This window comes from Gigantopelta aegis, chromosome 4 (assembly GCF_016097555.1).
Source record: "Gigantopelta aegis isolate Gae_Host chromosome 4, Gae_host_genome, whole genome shotgun sequence".
NCBI classification, from domain to species: domain Eukaryota; kingdom Metazoa; phylum Mollusca; class Gastropoda; order Neomphalida; family Peltospiridae; genus Gigantopelta; species Gigantopelta aegis.
This window is the reverse complement of record NC_054702.1, coordinates 10,652,471-10,668,717: the sequence shown is the minus strand read 5'-3', so window position 1 is coordinate 10,668,717 and position 16,247 is coordinate 10,652,471. Positions and strand designations below refer to the sequence as shown.

General features: G+C 34.2%; 1 protein-coding gene across 1 annotated transcript in view; it reads right to left on the bottom strand.

Moving 5' to 3' along the window:
- Positions 1–443: 443 nt before the first annotated feature.
- Positions 444–16,247, bottom strand: part of LOC121372339 (E3 ubiquitin-protein ligase rnf213-alpha-like) — a 101,692-nt gene continuing 85,888 nt past the window's right edge. The window contains exons 31-36 of the mRNA XM_041498641.1: positions 15,454–15,843; positions 12,725–14,187; positions 11,309–11,361; positions 4,873–5,025; positions 1,934–2,133; positions 444–900 (exon numbers count right to left, since the gene is read on the bottom strand). Coding sequence (XP_041354575.1) covers positions 596–900; positions 1,934–2,133; positions 4,873–5,025; positions 11,309–11,361; positions 12,725–14,187; positions 15,454–15,843 — 2,564 coding nt within the window. The 3' untranslated portion in view covers positions 444–595. The remainder of the gene's footprint in view (positions 901–1,933; positions 2,134–4,872; positions 5,026–11,308; positions 11,362–12,724; positions 14,188–15,453; positions 15,844–16,247) is intronic.

Below are 16,247 nucleotides of genomic sequence, written 5' to 3'. Positions count from 1 at the left end.
TACTAGGGATTTTCCATGTTTAGGGAGTCGACACTTGACACCACGTAAGCATATTGTCAGTATTAAGCGGGTGCACATATGAAATCATTTGGAAATGATACGTTTAACATCCTAATGCATCTCCGAGTTAAGGCCAATCAGTGGAAGAACTGAACGCAACCAATTAGGTGATAACAAAGTACGACCATGACCGTACATCAGTACGTTGTTCTGTTACATCATCACCGATGGCGCACCAAACATTGTGTAGACAGTACTTCAGGTTCAGAAGGCAGGAGAGAATCACCGTACTTTTAACAGATAAATAGTACATCTATGTAAATCACAATATTTTTAAATTTTAAAAATATAAGTCCTACTGAAATTTTAATGATACACAGGAACTTTTTTCCGTGAGTATATAATAGGTACAGCCATTTTTCTTCATTACAGTAAATCAGAATTGAACAATGAGCATACCAATTTGTTGGTTTTCACAGCAGTCTTTTGTTATAATATCCATGTTAATGAGCCAAAAATAGGTTTGTATTATTTTCACTCTCAATTCTCATTAGAAAGCAAGGTTATTATTATTGAACCATAACAGTTACTATGGTTAAATACCTACTTCTGAGAAAAATTCAGGATCGAACAATCCTCGTGCATCTATAATCTGAATCCTTAAAGTTGCCATAACAGCAGTTATTTTGTGCATCAAGTCTTCAGCATGGACTGAACCACCTTCCTTCTTTAAACATTGGATTACTTCATCAGCATGTGGAAGAAAGTGCTCTGCTGCTTTCAAGGTGTCACTTCTGAGTTTTGCTTTCATGCTCTTGAACAAACCTTTGATAATTTTTTCAAACCAACCCTCCTTTGGTGAAGGATGATAAACAAAGCCATCATACTGGTGCCACATATCTGAAAAACATGTTTCAAGAACCCATGTGTAAATTGCTTGGGGTGTAACGAATACACTGGGTGACAAAGTTTGTTTAATGACACTACTAGAGACACATGGTGACAAATATATGTATTGCATGAGCAAGAGTGCCATATGAACTGTGAAAGACACTAAACTTATCAGAGATATTAAAAAGGGTGTAATTCAAGGAAATTCTGAAACAATTCTGTAAAAACAAATCTAGACAGGTAAAACCCCTTTTTTCTGATATGTTTTGATATGCTTGTAGAATAAACAGGTGAAACAAATAGCACATTTTGCATGGTACAAATATTTGTAACGTATTCCTTTAAAAGGTGTAATTTAAGGAAATTCTAAAACAATTCATTGTAACAAACTCAGGCATCAAATTAAGCTGAGAATGGTTATATTGTTGGTACCACAAGTCAAGAAAATTGAGAACAGTACATGTACTTTGTTCTCCACAAAATCTTTAAAAACAAAAACACAAGATCTTAATTCTGATCAAAAATAAGATCCACATGTATATAAGTATCAAAACAATGAAAATAGTTTTACAAATGCAGGATTTAAATTGGATCCTCAAAATCATTAGTAATTTGGCTAATTTGGTCAGAAAATATATGTTTATGTATGTAGCCAAAGTCTATAAATGGCACACAATTTTTGAATTAGAATGTTGCTGAAATAATAACAAAAAACTATCCACCAGTTGACGTAGAATTCCCATTTGGCAACTTGGTGATGACAGCTTAATTAAACTGGCAAATGAATAACAAAGTGTCAATATGTTTGTGAAGGGATTTTATAGGAATAACAATTGGATTGCAAACTGATAAATTGTATTATAACCCATGCCTGTAACCTGTACATGACAATGCTTAATTCAATATCTGAAACTACAGGGTATTTCAAAAAATTAAACTTAATTTTCTTTTACAGTGCTAATAATATTTATTTTCTCTACATCTATTGCATTTAATAACAAATTAATTTTTTTAAAGTCAATTCATAAACAAAAATAGATACCTGAAGATGTTTTAAAATTTGTTGGTATGAAGAATAGTCGATCTGGATTGTCAATATGCTTTCTGACCTTCATAAAGTGAACAATTTCATATTCCACCTTGTTCTTCTTCTTAAACACATATTTGTAGTCGAAACCTTTATTGCGTACAGCTTTTGACATTTTTACTGATAAATTATATTCATGGTAGTCTCCAGTTTTACTGAAAAAGAGGTAGAACTTAAAAAATTAAGAATTATTAAATCACAATACAGTCAAACCTGTATATAGTTGATCTGGCAAAACTGGTTGTTATGGTCAAGTGGCTGTTATATAAGAATTGTTTGTAATTTTTTGCAAATTTATCGATGTATAACAGTCACAGCGCAGCGATTTTATACTAAATTTGTGACTTATACATCAATCAATTCCCCAAAAATGACGAACAATTCTTATAATTACAAACAGTACAACTTATTTATTCACATCATTCATAAATCAGTTTCTAAGGTTCTTCCCATGATCTGCTTTACGTAATGACGTCCCATTTGACATAATGAAGTCATTTTCTGAGGTGTTTAGTTTAAAATCCTTCACTACGCTACACAATTTTATGCAGTTTGTTACAGTTGTACATCAATAAATTCATTTAAAAAATGACAAACAGATTTTATATAATTACAAAGACAGAAGCTTGTGCAAAGGGTGGGTTATGGCAGTCGAACCCCCCCCCCCCCCCCATCTGGATCAAGCAAAATTTCTCTTTTTATTCAATACTTTTCCATGGTAAGCATGTCTTAACTACTCATAAATTTCACTAGCCACAGTTTAGCTCCTCACCCTCTTCTAAAGTGTATGTACACAAGCACCTGGACACACCATATTATGTTAAAATACACATAAATCAGCTTCTAGTGTCCTTTCCATGACCTGTTTTACGTAATAACATCATGTTCTGAGGTTTATCGAAGGTTATCATTCAGTGTTTCTTCGACGTCATCCAATCAGAATTGAGGAAATCGTATAAAAGTGGAAAGTTTGTAATTATATACAGATAAAAAATATTCACCTACGAACAGCTGTAGATTAATATGAAAACTATTTCTTAACTGTCATTTATAAAAGTACAAAGTCATTACTATTACCAATGGGCATTATACACTACAATTATAAATAAATCATCTTTCTAGCACTTAAACTGTCTTTATTTTAATGTGGAAAAGCATTGTAAATTATTAATTTTGAATTTGAATGACATCAGTATTCCAATGATGACACTTTGCATCTTTTTACAATGACAATAAACTGTTGTTTTCAGAATGCTGGAAAATTCATTAAAAAAATATGTGTTTAGCATCCACCCATTTTAATTTTTCCATGTAGGGAGGGAGGGAGGTTTTTATTTTTATTTTTTATTTTGTATGTAGAATGGCGAAGTGCAGTAAGAAAACATCTAACCATGATATTCATGGTCAGAAGGCACGATAGGAAGGTACAGAAGATCATAGAAACTTTCAAGCTAGAAATTGCACAAGAAAACATTAACATTGTTGTAAAATCTTTGTTCAACTACATGTAGGAAATGGTACCCCGATATTTCAGCACTGTGGTAGGTTTCTATATTGCATATTGTGAAAAATACTGTTACTATACAAAACACATTACCTACTCTAACCTTTAGAACTAACAATTATTACTGGTCTAAGAAAGCACTAATAAATTCAACCAATCCAAAAAAAAATTCTTCGTTGATACAGGCAGGTTACGCACATTAACACTTCATTGGAAGAACTATTAGGAGTAAATTGGAAGCAGAAAGCTGCATTTTGACCCGTACCTCATTCTTTTAGTAGTGTAATATTGCATTGAAAATGCGTCTTGTGTGCTTGTCCCATTTTCACCACTCTGAACTCCTCAATGGTGTAGATAAATGTGGTGACACGAGATCATGAAACTATCCTCAGTACTTTTATATCTACTGGCAGTGATGCTTATTATACAAAAACCATCCCCGTGCAATTGCATCTATAAATAAACTGCTTTTTGGTTTATTGAAAAAGGGATATAATTGTAAAAGAAATTTTAACAATTTAAATAACGAATTGTTACCGCTATTTATAGACGGACAAAGGCATGTTTTAAAGGGACAGACTCTAGTTTTTAAACACTACAGCATATTTTTCACTATTAGAGCCATTTATGCTCACTGAAATCAAACAGTACTTATATTTTATTCTTTAGATTATCCATTTCTGTAGAACCGAAGTGTTTTTAAAACACACGTGCGTCTGAGAAGTAGCAGTTTATTGATTTGAGTTCTAGTCTATTTTAAACGATATTTCCCATTTTAACGTCACAAACTCTTATTTCACTCTATGGTAACTTTATCCAAATGAGTTACAGGTTTGTAAATTAACTAAACTTAAGTGTCCATTTTTTATAGGTTAAAACTAGGGTCTGCACATTTAACTTTCTATTCACTCACTCCACTGCATGATTGTTGTATTTACATAATAATGATTGAACAGAACACAAAACAAATGGCATCGATGTTAATGTGCAGACATAAGAGGTACATCCTTTGTCCAATAGCAAATTGACGTTATGATGAAGTTTGTTGGTGATTGCACAATAACTATAATAGGCAGGAAAACATTGTTTTGAGAGTTTTTACACTTTATTTGAAGTGGTTTTGAAAAATTAAAAATTAAAAAATATTTGGAGGTCAGGGGCATTTCTCAGGTGGGGCGAGGATGCTAAACAAGTAAAAAAATGTATGTGGCCTTATGTAATAAGCTCTGAACAAAACATTATAAAATGTCATAGAATTCTGGTATTAGGCTAATGCTCAGTATACATGTACCAAAACATTGTCAAGCAACCGTGAGGACAGATTGTGTCATCAGTAAAACTCATTCTGCAACTGTATAACCAGCATTAAAACAACAAGAGAAATGTTCACCTGCTTCTTTCCATCTTCCACTTATCAGTTGCCCAATCATGTAATACAGGTGAAGAGAAAGCAATATAAATGTCCTCTTTGGCTGGATCATGGTTGGTATTGTCAGATATTATAACATGGAACATAACCTCAACTCCATCAGAAAAGGAGGGTCTGAAAAAATACATGTTATAGAAATCATACATTTAAAAAGCATTACAGAATGGATATCTTTAAGGGGCTGTTCACAACATGTTCAAACCGTAAACCTTTTTGATAACCTCTATTCCCCTCCCTAAAAGTGTATATCAAAAATGTTGATTTTGTAAGGAATATTTGTATTCCCCATTTTTGTTTTAAAAGCATGTTACAAAAAAAAAAAAACCGATCCCATTAGCATATATTGTGTACATTTGTAAAAAAGACTTTCATAACTGTTAATTGATCCTAAGCTATTGATTTACATGTAACAGTGTTCAAAATACCGCCATCCCGACAGGGTTTTTTTTGCCAGTCAACATCACAATGGGTCAGAAGATCTATTTGCCTGCAGTTGGACTGGCAACTATTTTTAGTTTATATTTTATGATCATGTTTGGTCTATCAGGTTTTAATTCAGTCCAGCAGAATTTATAGCTTGCCAGACCGAATGTCTGGCAGGTATTTCAGTCAATTTAAACCCCTGCATGTAAGGAAGTATATACTAAAATGCAACCAAGACAATTTAATATTCTTCAAGTTATTAACCTTCTGACTACTGTAGGTAAGATATCTCGTCACGCCAGTCCACGTACAAAGAAATGTTTTATTTAACGACGCACTCAACACATTTTATTTACGGTTATATGGCGTCAGACATATGGTTATGGACCACACAGATTTTGAGAGGAAACCCGCTGTCGCCACTTCATGGGCTACTCTTTCAGATTAGAAGCAAGGGATCTTTTATTTGCACTTCCTACAGGCAGGATAGCATAAACCATGGCCTTTGTTGAACCAGTTATGGATCACTGGTCGGTGCAAATGGTTTACACCTACCCATTGAGCCTTGCGGAGCACTCACTCGGGGTTTGGAGTCAGTATCTGGATTAAAAATCCCATGCCTCGACTGGGATTCGAACCAGCCTGTTGACCGATGGCCTAACCATGATGCCACCGACGTTGGTTAGTCCACGTACAGTACACTGTATACAGTGCATTCACCAATTCATATTTACCACCATTTTGCACATGACACTCACCAGAAATACAAAACAGGAAACACTTACTGACACTATGGCTGCTTTAGGTTTCTGTTTTTCAATGGAAAATACCTTGGAATTTTGAGTTAAAAAAGTGGTTTTCGGCAAGTATTTTTACTTGACAACAATGGCGGCAAAGCGCAGTCATTTTCAGGGATCAATAGCTCATTGTAACAGCAAATTTGATAATAAATTTTGTTTTACCAACAACGAAAATCACCAAATATTGGAATATGAATCATAGTTCGGGTTTAAAAAAAAATTATAGTTAGAAAACCACTGTTATCGGGAATAATGGACATAAATATTGGACAGCTGGCTACAAATGCCTGTAAGTAAATGAAACTTTTTCTATTTTTTGCCTAATTTTAATTAACATTAACTGATCTAAAATATCATAAAAATTTGAAAAACCCACGAAAATAATACTTACCGATTCAAATATAAACTTTATTTTATAAAACATTAAAGTTAATATATGTGAGTAAAAATTATAAACTCAGGGCTCGAACTTAATAATTTATCACCCTGGCAATTAAAACAAAAAATTGCCATCGGTGAAAGGGCCCAACAATGGCAATTTTGAGTATGCCTACAGTAATTTCATTAAACTGACTTTTGCAGCAAATAAACTTGACTGAAAGGTTATTTTTCTGTATGTACATGTACATGTAGCAATGCAAGATGAAATTTTTAAGTATGCCAAAGTAACAGTTTTTTAGGTCAGAAGATTGCAGGATAAGAAGAGGACCAAAATTATTTTTAAATTTTTGAAATCGGACAAGCAGTTCAGATTTTGTGTCAGTTTTTAGGATCATGTTTTTCACCACTTTGGTGAAAAGCACTTAAAGGTAGGGTCAACTCCAACAAGAGCCTTATGTGTTGGAAAGATGCATACCCGGACCACCAACACATACTGACACTTTAGCAAATGAAAAACGCGTAATTTTAGAGTTAATAAAAAACCATGATTATTCCTGCTAACTGGGGGCAGCCATTTTGTTTCGTTTTTGTGACGTCCGGTGGGATAGCTTGGGGCGAAGTGACATCAGCTCCTGACCATCTCCTGTATGTACAGTGTAAACAAAAGCAGTAATTTTCGACAAGGCGCTTCTCTTTGATCAACCTGACTTGTAAAACAGCATAAATGACGTAATAATATAATAAACTATTTAACTAAATATATTTCAAGTTGCATTAACGGAACAAAAATGGGGTTATAGTATTTTTCTCTGTTTAATAATCCAAAGAAAAAAATGTACACCATTACGCCTATTGATATGCTACGTTGGAGCAAAAACGACAACCCACGATACCCAGTCGGCAAGTGATAATTTTCTTTTCTTTGGGACTACGTAATTGGTCAGTTCTGTGGTTGTAGATGGAAAAGTCTACTTAATCAATAGTTTTACAGAACTATTTACAGTAATAAACCATGTCCATTACAAATTTAGGGGCGACAGGTAATATTCCACAATACCGGTATGTATTTTATGTCTAGACAGCGTCAATTAATTGGCTCGTCCCTGGTTTACCAATCAAATACACACCTGCCAATCAGAAATCACAGGTAGAAGCAACTAAACAGCATAGACCAATTAACTAAGAAAACACTCCGTGTATCATTTCAGTACGTAGGTTAATGCATGAGAAAAACATTGTTAATTGTTTCGACTTGTTGTGTAGCCACTTTGACAATGGTATTTTATTTTGTACTGAAAAAAAATATTTATACTATAGTGCTGGATATACTTGATGTGTATTATTACAGAACATTGCAATGTATGACTATTTATCATCCCGCAAAAACCAGGTAGATTGTGTTTCTCTAGTTCTAAGGCTCATTCCTGACGTGACGCGTTAAGTATTACGTAACCACCAGCTCGCCAGAGGGCGTACTCACTGAGATGGTACAAAATGGCTGCGCCCGTTATATATAATAGTCGTCACATTTAACAGTTTTATTAATTAACTATACGATTATACGTGTTGATATTAAGCAATAATGTGCATTATATATCGTTGAATATGCATACCAGGCCAAATGCCGTAATTGTCCTCTCCTTTAAGATGAAACAAAGAATATAGTCTGAACCTTTGTTTAACTTCTTTAAGCCCTAACTACAACAATTTCTATTTATCTTTTTGCTTTAACGCCTTTATTTCTCACAATAGAACAATGAAAATACCCATGTTGATGGGGAAATAGCCAAGGATTTCAAACACTGTGTGAGATTTTAATTACGAGGCTAGGAAATACATCTAATCTGCATATTTCTTATCAAATTTGCATATCTTGTGACCTAATTAACAATGTTACCACTTCAGAAGCACTTATATACCATGAAATACCTACAAAACCTGTAGCACTTGGTTTTCTCAACTGTCAACTTGGTCTAGAGAAAATTTATATCCAAGATGGCTGCCATTCGTATCCAAGGTTGTCAACAAATATTCTTATGGATGAAATGTCTGCACCCCTGCTTGTAACATATGGTTTCACACAAAAACGTTCCTCAGAAAAATATTGACCGTGTCCCAGCATGTGACATATGAAATTGAAGCTTGTGGGAACATGAAATTTCAAATTTGCAAAAGATAATAATGTCTGTCCATAAAGTAAATCAAGACTAGAGCAATCATTTTCAAAAATAACAATAAAAAAATCCACAGCTGACAACATGAAACAGAACCTGATCTACCTCAACTTCATTGTTTACATCGCTAAATAGAACCATCCAACCAATCTGAACATGCCATTTCAATTACATGACATGCACAACGGCCCTGCAGAGGGGACCGGTGATGATGCGGCAGTAGACTCTACCGTCATGAGCATGCATCTCAACACATGGCCGATCAAAAATTGCCGTTGAGCAGAAGTTTCAAACTTCAATCGCCGAAGCACAGGGGTAAATTACACTCAATTATGGTGACATATATATCATGTATTTCTTACATAAGGTGGTGATTTTGGAAGAAATTAGAAGAATTTTGCAAAAAAAACTGTCAATTTACCCCTAAAATATCTCCGGACCTAGCGCAGATATCGCCATGCTGTTTGTCCCTACATGATTTGCTGATTGGCTGAGAAGTTTCAGCTTGCTGCAACATCAGTAACCCTTGCGGAATTCCTGGTATTCCCCAGTACTTTTTATAGACTCGTCCATATACTATCGCGGCAGCACTCATGGAGAGCAGACTAACTTCATAAATCAGTATTTCGCAAAGTATATGGAATTTATGAAAAAGAAAAACATAAGAATATTCCTTGATAAAATCTGATTTTATTAGAAATAAATTCATGGATTTTACTGTATCAATGACACAAGGTAATTGCTACAATATCAAAAGTTTTGATGGGAGGGGCTGGTGACCTGATTTCTGCACTGCAGATCAGGACCGTCTTGCATTGCTAGTACATGTAGTCATATTTCATCAATTAATGTCAATAAACTTCAATAAACAATTTATTATAAATGGAATTATACCTTACTAGCATAATCTAACATTTAACGGAACCTGGTGTTTCTGAGACGAAGTTGCCCAAGATTTCGGTTAATATGACATGACAATTGTTCTATGGATAACATTGAATTCAATTGTATACAGTGTTCTCGCTGGGTGAAAATTAAAGGAGGGTGGTCGTGCGACTCCACCCCATCATTTAAAAAAAACCCACAAAAAAAACCCACTGAAAAGCAAAAAAGGGGAATGTTTGGTTATCGTATATCGTTGTAAGTTGGTAAACTTTCTGGAAATACCTATCCCCTATTTTGCCCCTCAGTATTAGGTACTGAAAAGTTGGTATGATGTAGGCTACAAGCTGCCTTTATTTTATGCGCTGTTAGTTCAAATGTAGTTCAGTTAAAACGAAGTGTCAGTCTGACATTCACTGGTATTCATTTTGCTAAACCAATAAAAGTTTTCATATTATTATTTTAATAAAGATTTTAAGATATCTGAAAAATAATAAAGAGATATTTTAAGTGATCTGCTACTGTGGAATAACATTTTCTGTTCTTTTTATTTCCACCTTCATCCAATGAATTGATCACATTGATATTGCCAGCTAATAAATAGTTTCATTTTTGTAAAGACGGTGCATATATTATTTGGCACACAAGATAAATGATTTTAATAATGAACACTATCACTTCCATTGTTTTTATAAGCTGGGAATTCTCACTCCACCCCACCCCCCAAAAAAATTTAAAATAATAAAAATAAATAAATTAAAAAAAATAAACGGTCTAATATTTAATAAAGAAATGCTGAATAAACAAATGACAGAATGTAAAAAGTATCAGTTATGACCAATTAAATCTGCAGTTGAGGATAAAATATTAGACACAAGTTAATGGACACAAAAGACAGAATGACCGTTCTGATCACGTGACAAATTTGGCGCCAACTAAGTGGTTTTCAGTCGTAGGTTGCCGAAACGATAAAAATAAAATGTTTTCATTGCTAAAATAAAATATAACTTTTATTGTGTGTATCAAACATACAAATGAATACTGGTATTATAGGACATAACAGAGGCTATTAAAAAACAGTGTTAAATTGCATTATGGTAACTGCTGTAAGCTACTGAAGTTTTTCGTCAGTTGCGCTTTTGTACACAACGCGACTTGTTTCCTTTGATGTCCAGTGTGCAGACTGATAGATGTTTTTCAATGTGAAAAAAAGTGTGCATTTTGAAATATTGGAGCTGGGTCCTGTAAATTATAACAGGATGCCAAAAAATAAAAGGGGGGCGCAGGAAAACGAATGGGCTGCCAAACGTGAAAAGGGACGACACGAAAGCGAGGTAAAATGCAGTGAGAACGTATATTATGCACAGGGTACGCATATTAGTTCCATCAAGTGGTACTAACTAAACGCCCATTAATTCCAACCAGGACCCAAACACCCGTGTTAAATACCATCAGATAACATTCATACACATTTATACATTTTGTCGTAGGTGAGGAGCTTTACCGACAGCAGTAATTTTTATCCGGCGCACAAAAGTGTCATCGGTGATGCCCCCAACCGACGGCAATTTATGTCACTGACGGCAATTGCCGTCGTTAAGTTCGAGCCCTGTAAACTTGTACCCACTCAACGTGTTCTTTGTCAAAATTTAATTCAATAATCTAAAGGTTATAAAGTGAATGTTTTTCAATATATATATTCAGCAATATATATTATGTACAATTATGTTTTCATACCTTGATGCCCTGGATTCTGTCTCATCCTTCTTTGCATCTTGAGACTGATCATTCTGAAAATTAAATTTAAAACTCAGGAATAAAAATTGCCTCTTTGCAGATTGGGGCTAAATATGTCCCTGTTTAGGTCTCTGTGAAAAATATAGGGCTACTTTATCTCATGAAATATGCATATTTATTACCCATAAGGTTAAAAATATATTGGTACATATCAAAGTGATACGTCCCACTAGATTGGTGCACTACAACCTTGCAGGAACGTCAAGCAAACAAGTTGAGCGATATAAATTAAGATTGATTATGGGTAATAAATAGGATATTAAACTCACTACCATTTTGTATCAAGTTTATATTCCTCGTGAAATGATTTTCATTGTCACTCACTAAACTTAAGCTAACGACATATGAAAATTATTTCACTCAGGACACAAACATGATAAGAAATGTAAGCTCGTTTAATATCCCATAATCTCAAATTACATATATGTGGTCCCAAATGACATATTTACAATATATTTAGTATATTTTTCTCGAAGTTTAAACATACATGTACTGTCCAGTATTGTTGAATTTTGGGGGTTTTTGTGTTTTTTTACATATTTACTGAAATTATTTATGGAAACAATAGACAAGGCTATATTTTAGTATGGCATTATTATTATTTTTGTCTTTGATCATTAGAAAGCAATTATCTCATGATATTTGCAATATATTAACTTATTTATTTTTTAAATTAAAACACAAACAAGTTACTGTTATAACTTACAGTAATTAGCTATTATAATTGGTATTGTCAAGTACCCGGTATTAATAATTTAATCCACTTGAAAGTGATGACCTCTGCAATTGTGGTGCTTGCCAAAAGCAGCTAATACCGAAGTAGGGCTAATTAGACGGACCAAAATAACAATAATAATAATTTTTTAAATAATAAAATTAAAATAAAATCCTAGAAATAAATCCTGATGATGGAATTGCCATATTTTATAATGTTAAAACATACACGGGTGTTCAAAGATGTGAATAGTCATGATAGTAAACCCTCAAAGAATAGTTATTGAACAGCTTTTGTCTACTGTAACCAAACCGAAACAGAATTGTTGGTGCTACTATTTATCAATCAGCTAACCCGAGGTGTTTGAAGCACATAAAATCCTTTTAAAGCCAGTACTGCAATCTCAAGACTGTATGGATGACTTCTGTTCACTGATTAGTGTTTTGCTTCTTGAACCTCGTCCTGATTGCTCACACACGAAATGTCTGCAGTAATATTTATTATTAAACTAAAAACATTTTCAACACTTAATTCATGCAACTAATTGATTTGTTGAATTTTAAACATCATTATTCTAAGTTATACAAAGATTGTTTTGTTTGTGTGTTTGCGGGGGGGTTTTCTCTCCAGAAAATACTTACTTGTGATACATTTTTGCTTGTTGCTGACTTGTTTTTTCCTTTCTTCTTCTTTTTTGCCTGTTCCTCAAATTTAGGATAGGTGGGATATTCATGCTCTTTTTTTTCTTCTGTCTGCTGATCAACACTGCTTCGATCACCTGGTTCTTTGTTTTCAATTGATTTCTGTGGATCTTCATCAGTGCTGCCAGAAGTACTAATTACTTGTTTATTTTCATCTGATTCGTCTTTTTCAGCAGATTGAACCTTTTGTTTCTCAGTATTTATTTCTCTAGACTGTGGATCATTCCCATCCACAGAAATATGATCGGTTGTTTTTCCAGTACCAAATACCATCTTAGCAGCACTGGAATTATTATCATTTGAGCTTGGGGGGTAAAATATATCATTTTCAACTGTGTTATTTTGGGCAGAGTCACTTTGCTTCAGCATCTCTAGTGTCGTTTTGTCACCGCCAGTGACTTGAGAAGAAACTGCCTGATCTGTTTTTGGTGTTTGGGTTTTTTCTTTTTCAGCATTTGATTCTGGTTTCTCTATTCCACTCTCTGAGATGGAAGAAACGGCCTGATCTGTTTTTGGTGGTTGGGTTTTTTCTTTGTCAGCATCCGATTCTAGTTTCTCTAACTGACTTTTTGAAATGGAAGAACTTAACCAATCCATTTTTGTTGTTTGGTTATTTTCTCTATCTGCATCGGTTGCTGGTTTCTCTATTCTACTCTCTGAGATTGAAGAAATTGCCTGACCTGTTTTTGGTGTTTGGGTTTTTTCTTTTTCAGCATTTGATTCTGGTTTCTCTATTCCACTCTCTGAGATGGAAGAAACGGCCTGATCTGTTTTTGGTGGTTGGGTTTTTTCTTTGTCAGCATCCAATTCTAGTTTCTCTAACTGACTTTTTGAAATGGAAGAACTTAACCAATCCATTTTTGTTGTTTGGTTATTTTCTCTATCTGCATCGGATGCTGGTTTCTCTATTCTACTCTCTGAGATTGAAGAAATTGCCTGACCTGTTTTTGGTGTTTGGGTTTTTTCTTTATCAGCATCTGATGCAGGTTTTTCCATGCCACTCTTTGAGATGGAAACATCTTGGCTTGATGTCTGCTCACAAACTGTTAACTGTCCATTATTCTCATTACAGAGCTGCTTGTCAACAGTTTGCTGGTGTGTGTTTGTATTTGATACTGTTTTACTCATATCACTTGAAGACTCCTGTACAGAAGCATCTATTTTTGTTTCCTGATCAACTCTACTTTCATCACTTTGTCGATTGTCGGCTGATGCATTAGTAGTTTGTTCAGCAACATTTTCTGCTTCTTTGTCACACTTTAACTTGGAACTCTTCTTTTTCTTCTTTTTCTTTTTCTTAGGTTTGTTTCCCTCTGTTGTTGCTCCTGGAGCGGTTTCTTCTTTAAATTCATCGGACATCAATGAATCTGGCTGACTGTCTAGAGTGTCAGGTTCACTGTCATCTTCAGAAGAAAAAAAACCCAACAACATTTATCCACAGAATTTTTAAAGCATACAAAGCTAAAACATTGGCAGTGGTATCAAACTATCTATCCACAAACTTTTCTCAAATACGTTGTAAGATATGCACCTTTCAGTATAAAGAGACATTAAGTTTCTAGTTTTATTTTTTCATTTAAACCTGAAGTAATTACATCAATGTTACAAGCATATCGATGAAATTGGGTAAATAATGGCAGCATTAACGTTTTGCCTTGAACTATATTCAGGTTTTTTTTTTCTCAATGGCATGTTTTCTGCCGTGAACATCATCTTAATTGCAGGGGTTAATTCTTGGAATCAACTTCCCCTAGTTTAGAATCTGACAATACCCAGGTCCAGGTAACTCTATTAATGTGGCTATAAGGTTCAGTTACGTAAATCCTGTGCCCAGTCTGTGGCACCACCAGTGGCTGGGTACAGGACAGAAGGGGACAATACACAAGGGCATCTGATAATATCTAGGTGATCAATTGTCTGCAAATAGTAATCTACATAGTTAGCAAACTGAAGTCCACATTCAACAATGAAATGGATTCCATTTGTTCTGTATTTTTGTAAGCGTCAGTTAAATAACAGCTTATTAGATAAAAATGTATATTTAAAGGTTTATTATCTGTATACACATTTCTTGATTACTAGTACAATGTATTTCTATATAGTTCTTGTGTAATTTGTTACGACTGTTTATCTACATGGTATGTTTATTATCCACATGGTTCAACATAACCAAGTTAATAAAAATCAGTCCTAGTTCAGGCCGTGCATTTGAGATATGATGTCATTTAGTCGTCTCCTTCTAGTTGTGGATGAAACATTTTGAGACGGCCCTTGTTATTCATAAAAAAATAACAATAATAATATGAATAATAAAGAAATTATTACACTCGCATGTGTGTCATACTGATTTAAGAAACAGGTGTTAGGATTTATGTATTACCCTTACGTTTGCTCAGGCAATACAAAAACCTGACACTTATTTCGTAAAAGCTCTTATAATAATGTCTATGTAAAGGCTTAGGGATATGAGATTATGTCAGACTTCAGAAAGCCTAGCTATATTTAAACTGCAATTTCCAACTGCCTGCACATCTTTACTAGCTGTGATTTGACAACTCAAATGCATGATATGCTAGACATAATAATGAGATGCATTCAGGTTTCCTCAGATCCTAAAATAAACAAACATGTAGTGGATTCATCCAATTTAAATCAAACACTAACTGTACCTTCACCAAACTTAGCATCAGGACCATCAGAAGTACTGGAAACAGCTTCCAACATTGGTGGCTGCGAATCTTCCTTTGCCGTTTCTGTTTTGACCTCATTATCTTGGCCCTGTCCCTGGCAATCAGCTAAGTCAGTTTCCTTGTCCTTTGTGATACTATGAGAATCTATGTTTTCAAACAAAGACTGATCTACTTTCCATCCACACATTTCACAAAACATGTCATCTGCATCCAGTTCATTTCCACAGTATTCCTCTTTGCCAGGACATTTAAGTTTAACCCTTGGCAAAACCTTTGGTGTAATATTAACGTTTGCACCACATTTCTTGCAAAATTTAGCAGTGGCTGAAAGCTCAGCTAGACAAGACATACATTGCTTCATAGTGGTTTCTGAAATACAGAATTAAAATGTTCATCAAAGCATACACCAAGTTCTTCCATGATACCACCTAGCATACTATACCCCAGCAGGTATAAAAAATAAAAATTCAATTTTTTTTTTAGTGTAATTACTATATTACTATTTCATGTAAGTACTCAATATTCTGGATACTGCAGGAGAGATATTCGTATAACGTATGTGTAATCAAACTCATGAATGGAAACATTATATGAATGAAAGTGAAGTTCTGGCCATGGCAAGCAACCAACCAAACGATGTGAATTTTAAGCCAGCCAATTAGTGGCTGTCGAAGGAATCTGCAGAACGTGCAGAGATTGAAATAATATTACCCTGTATATTTGAGCCCATATAGGTAATAAAATTTGATATCACTCAACGTGAATTTTAATAT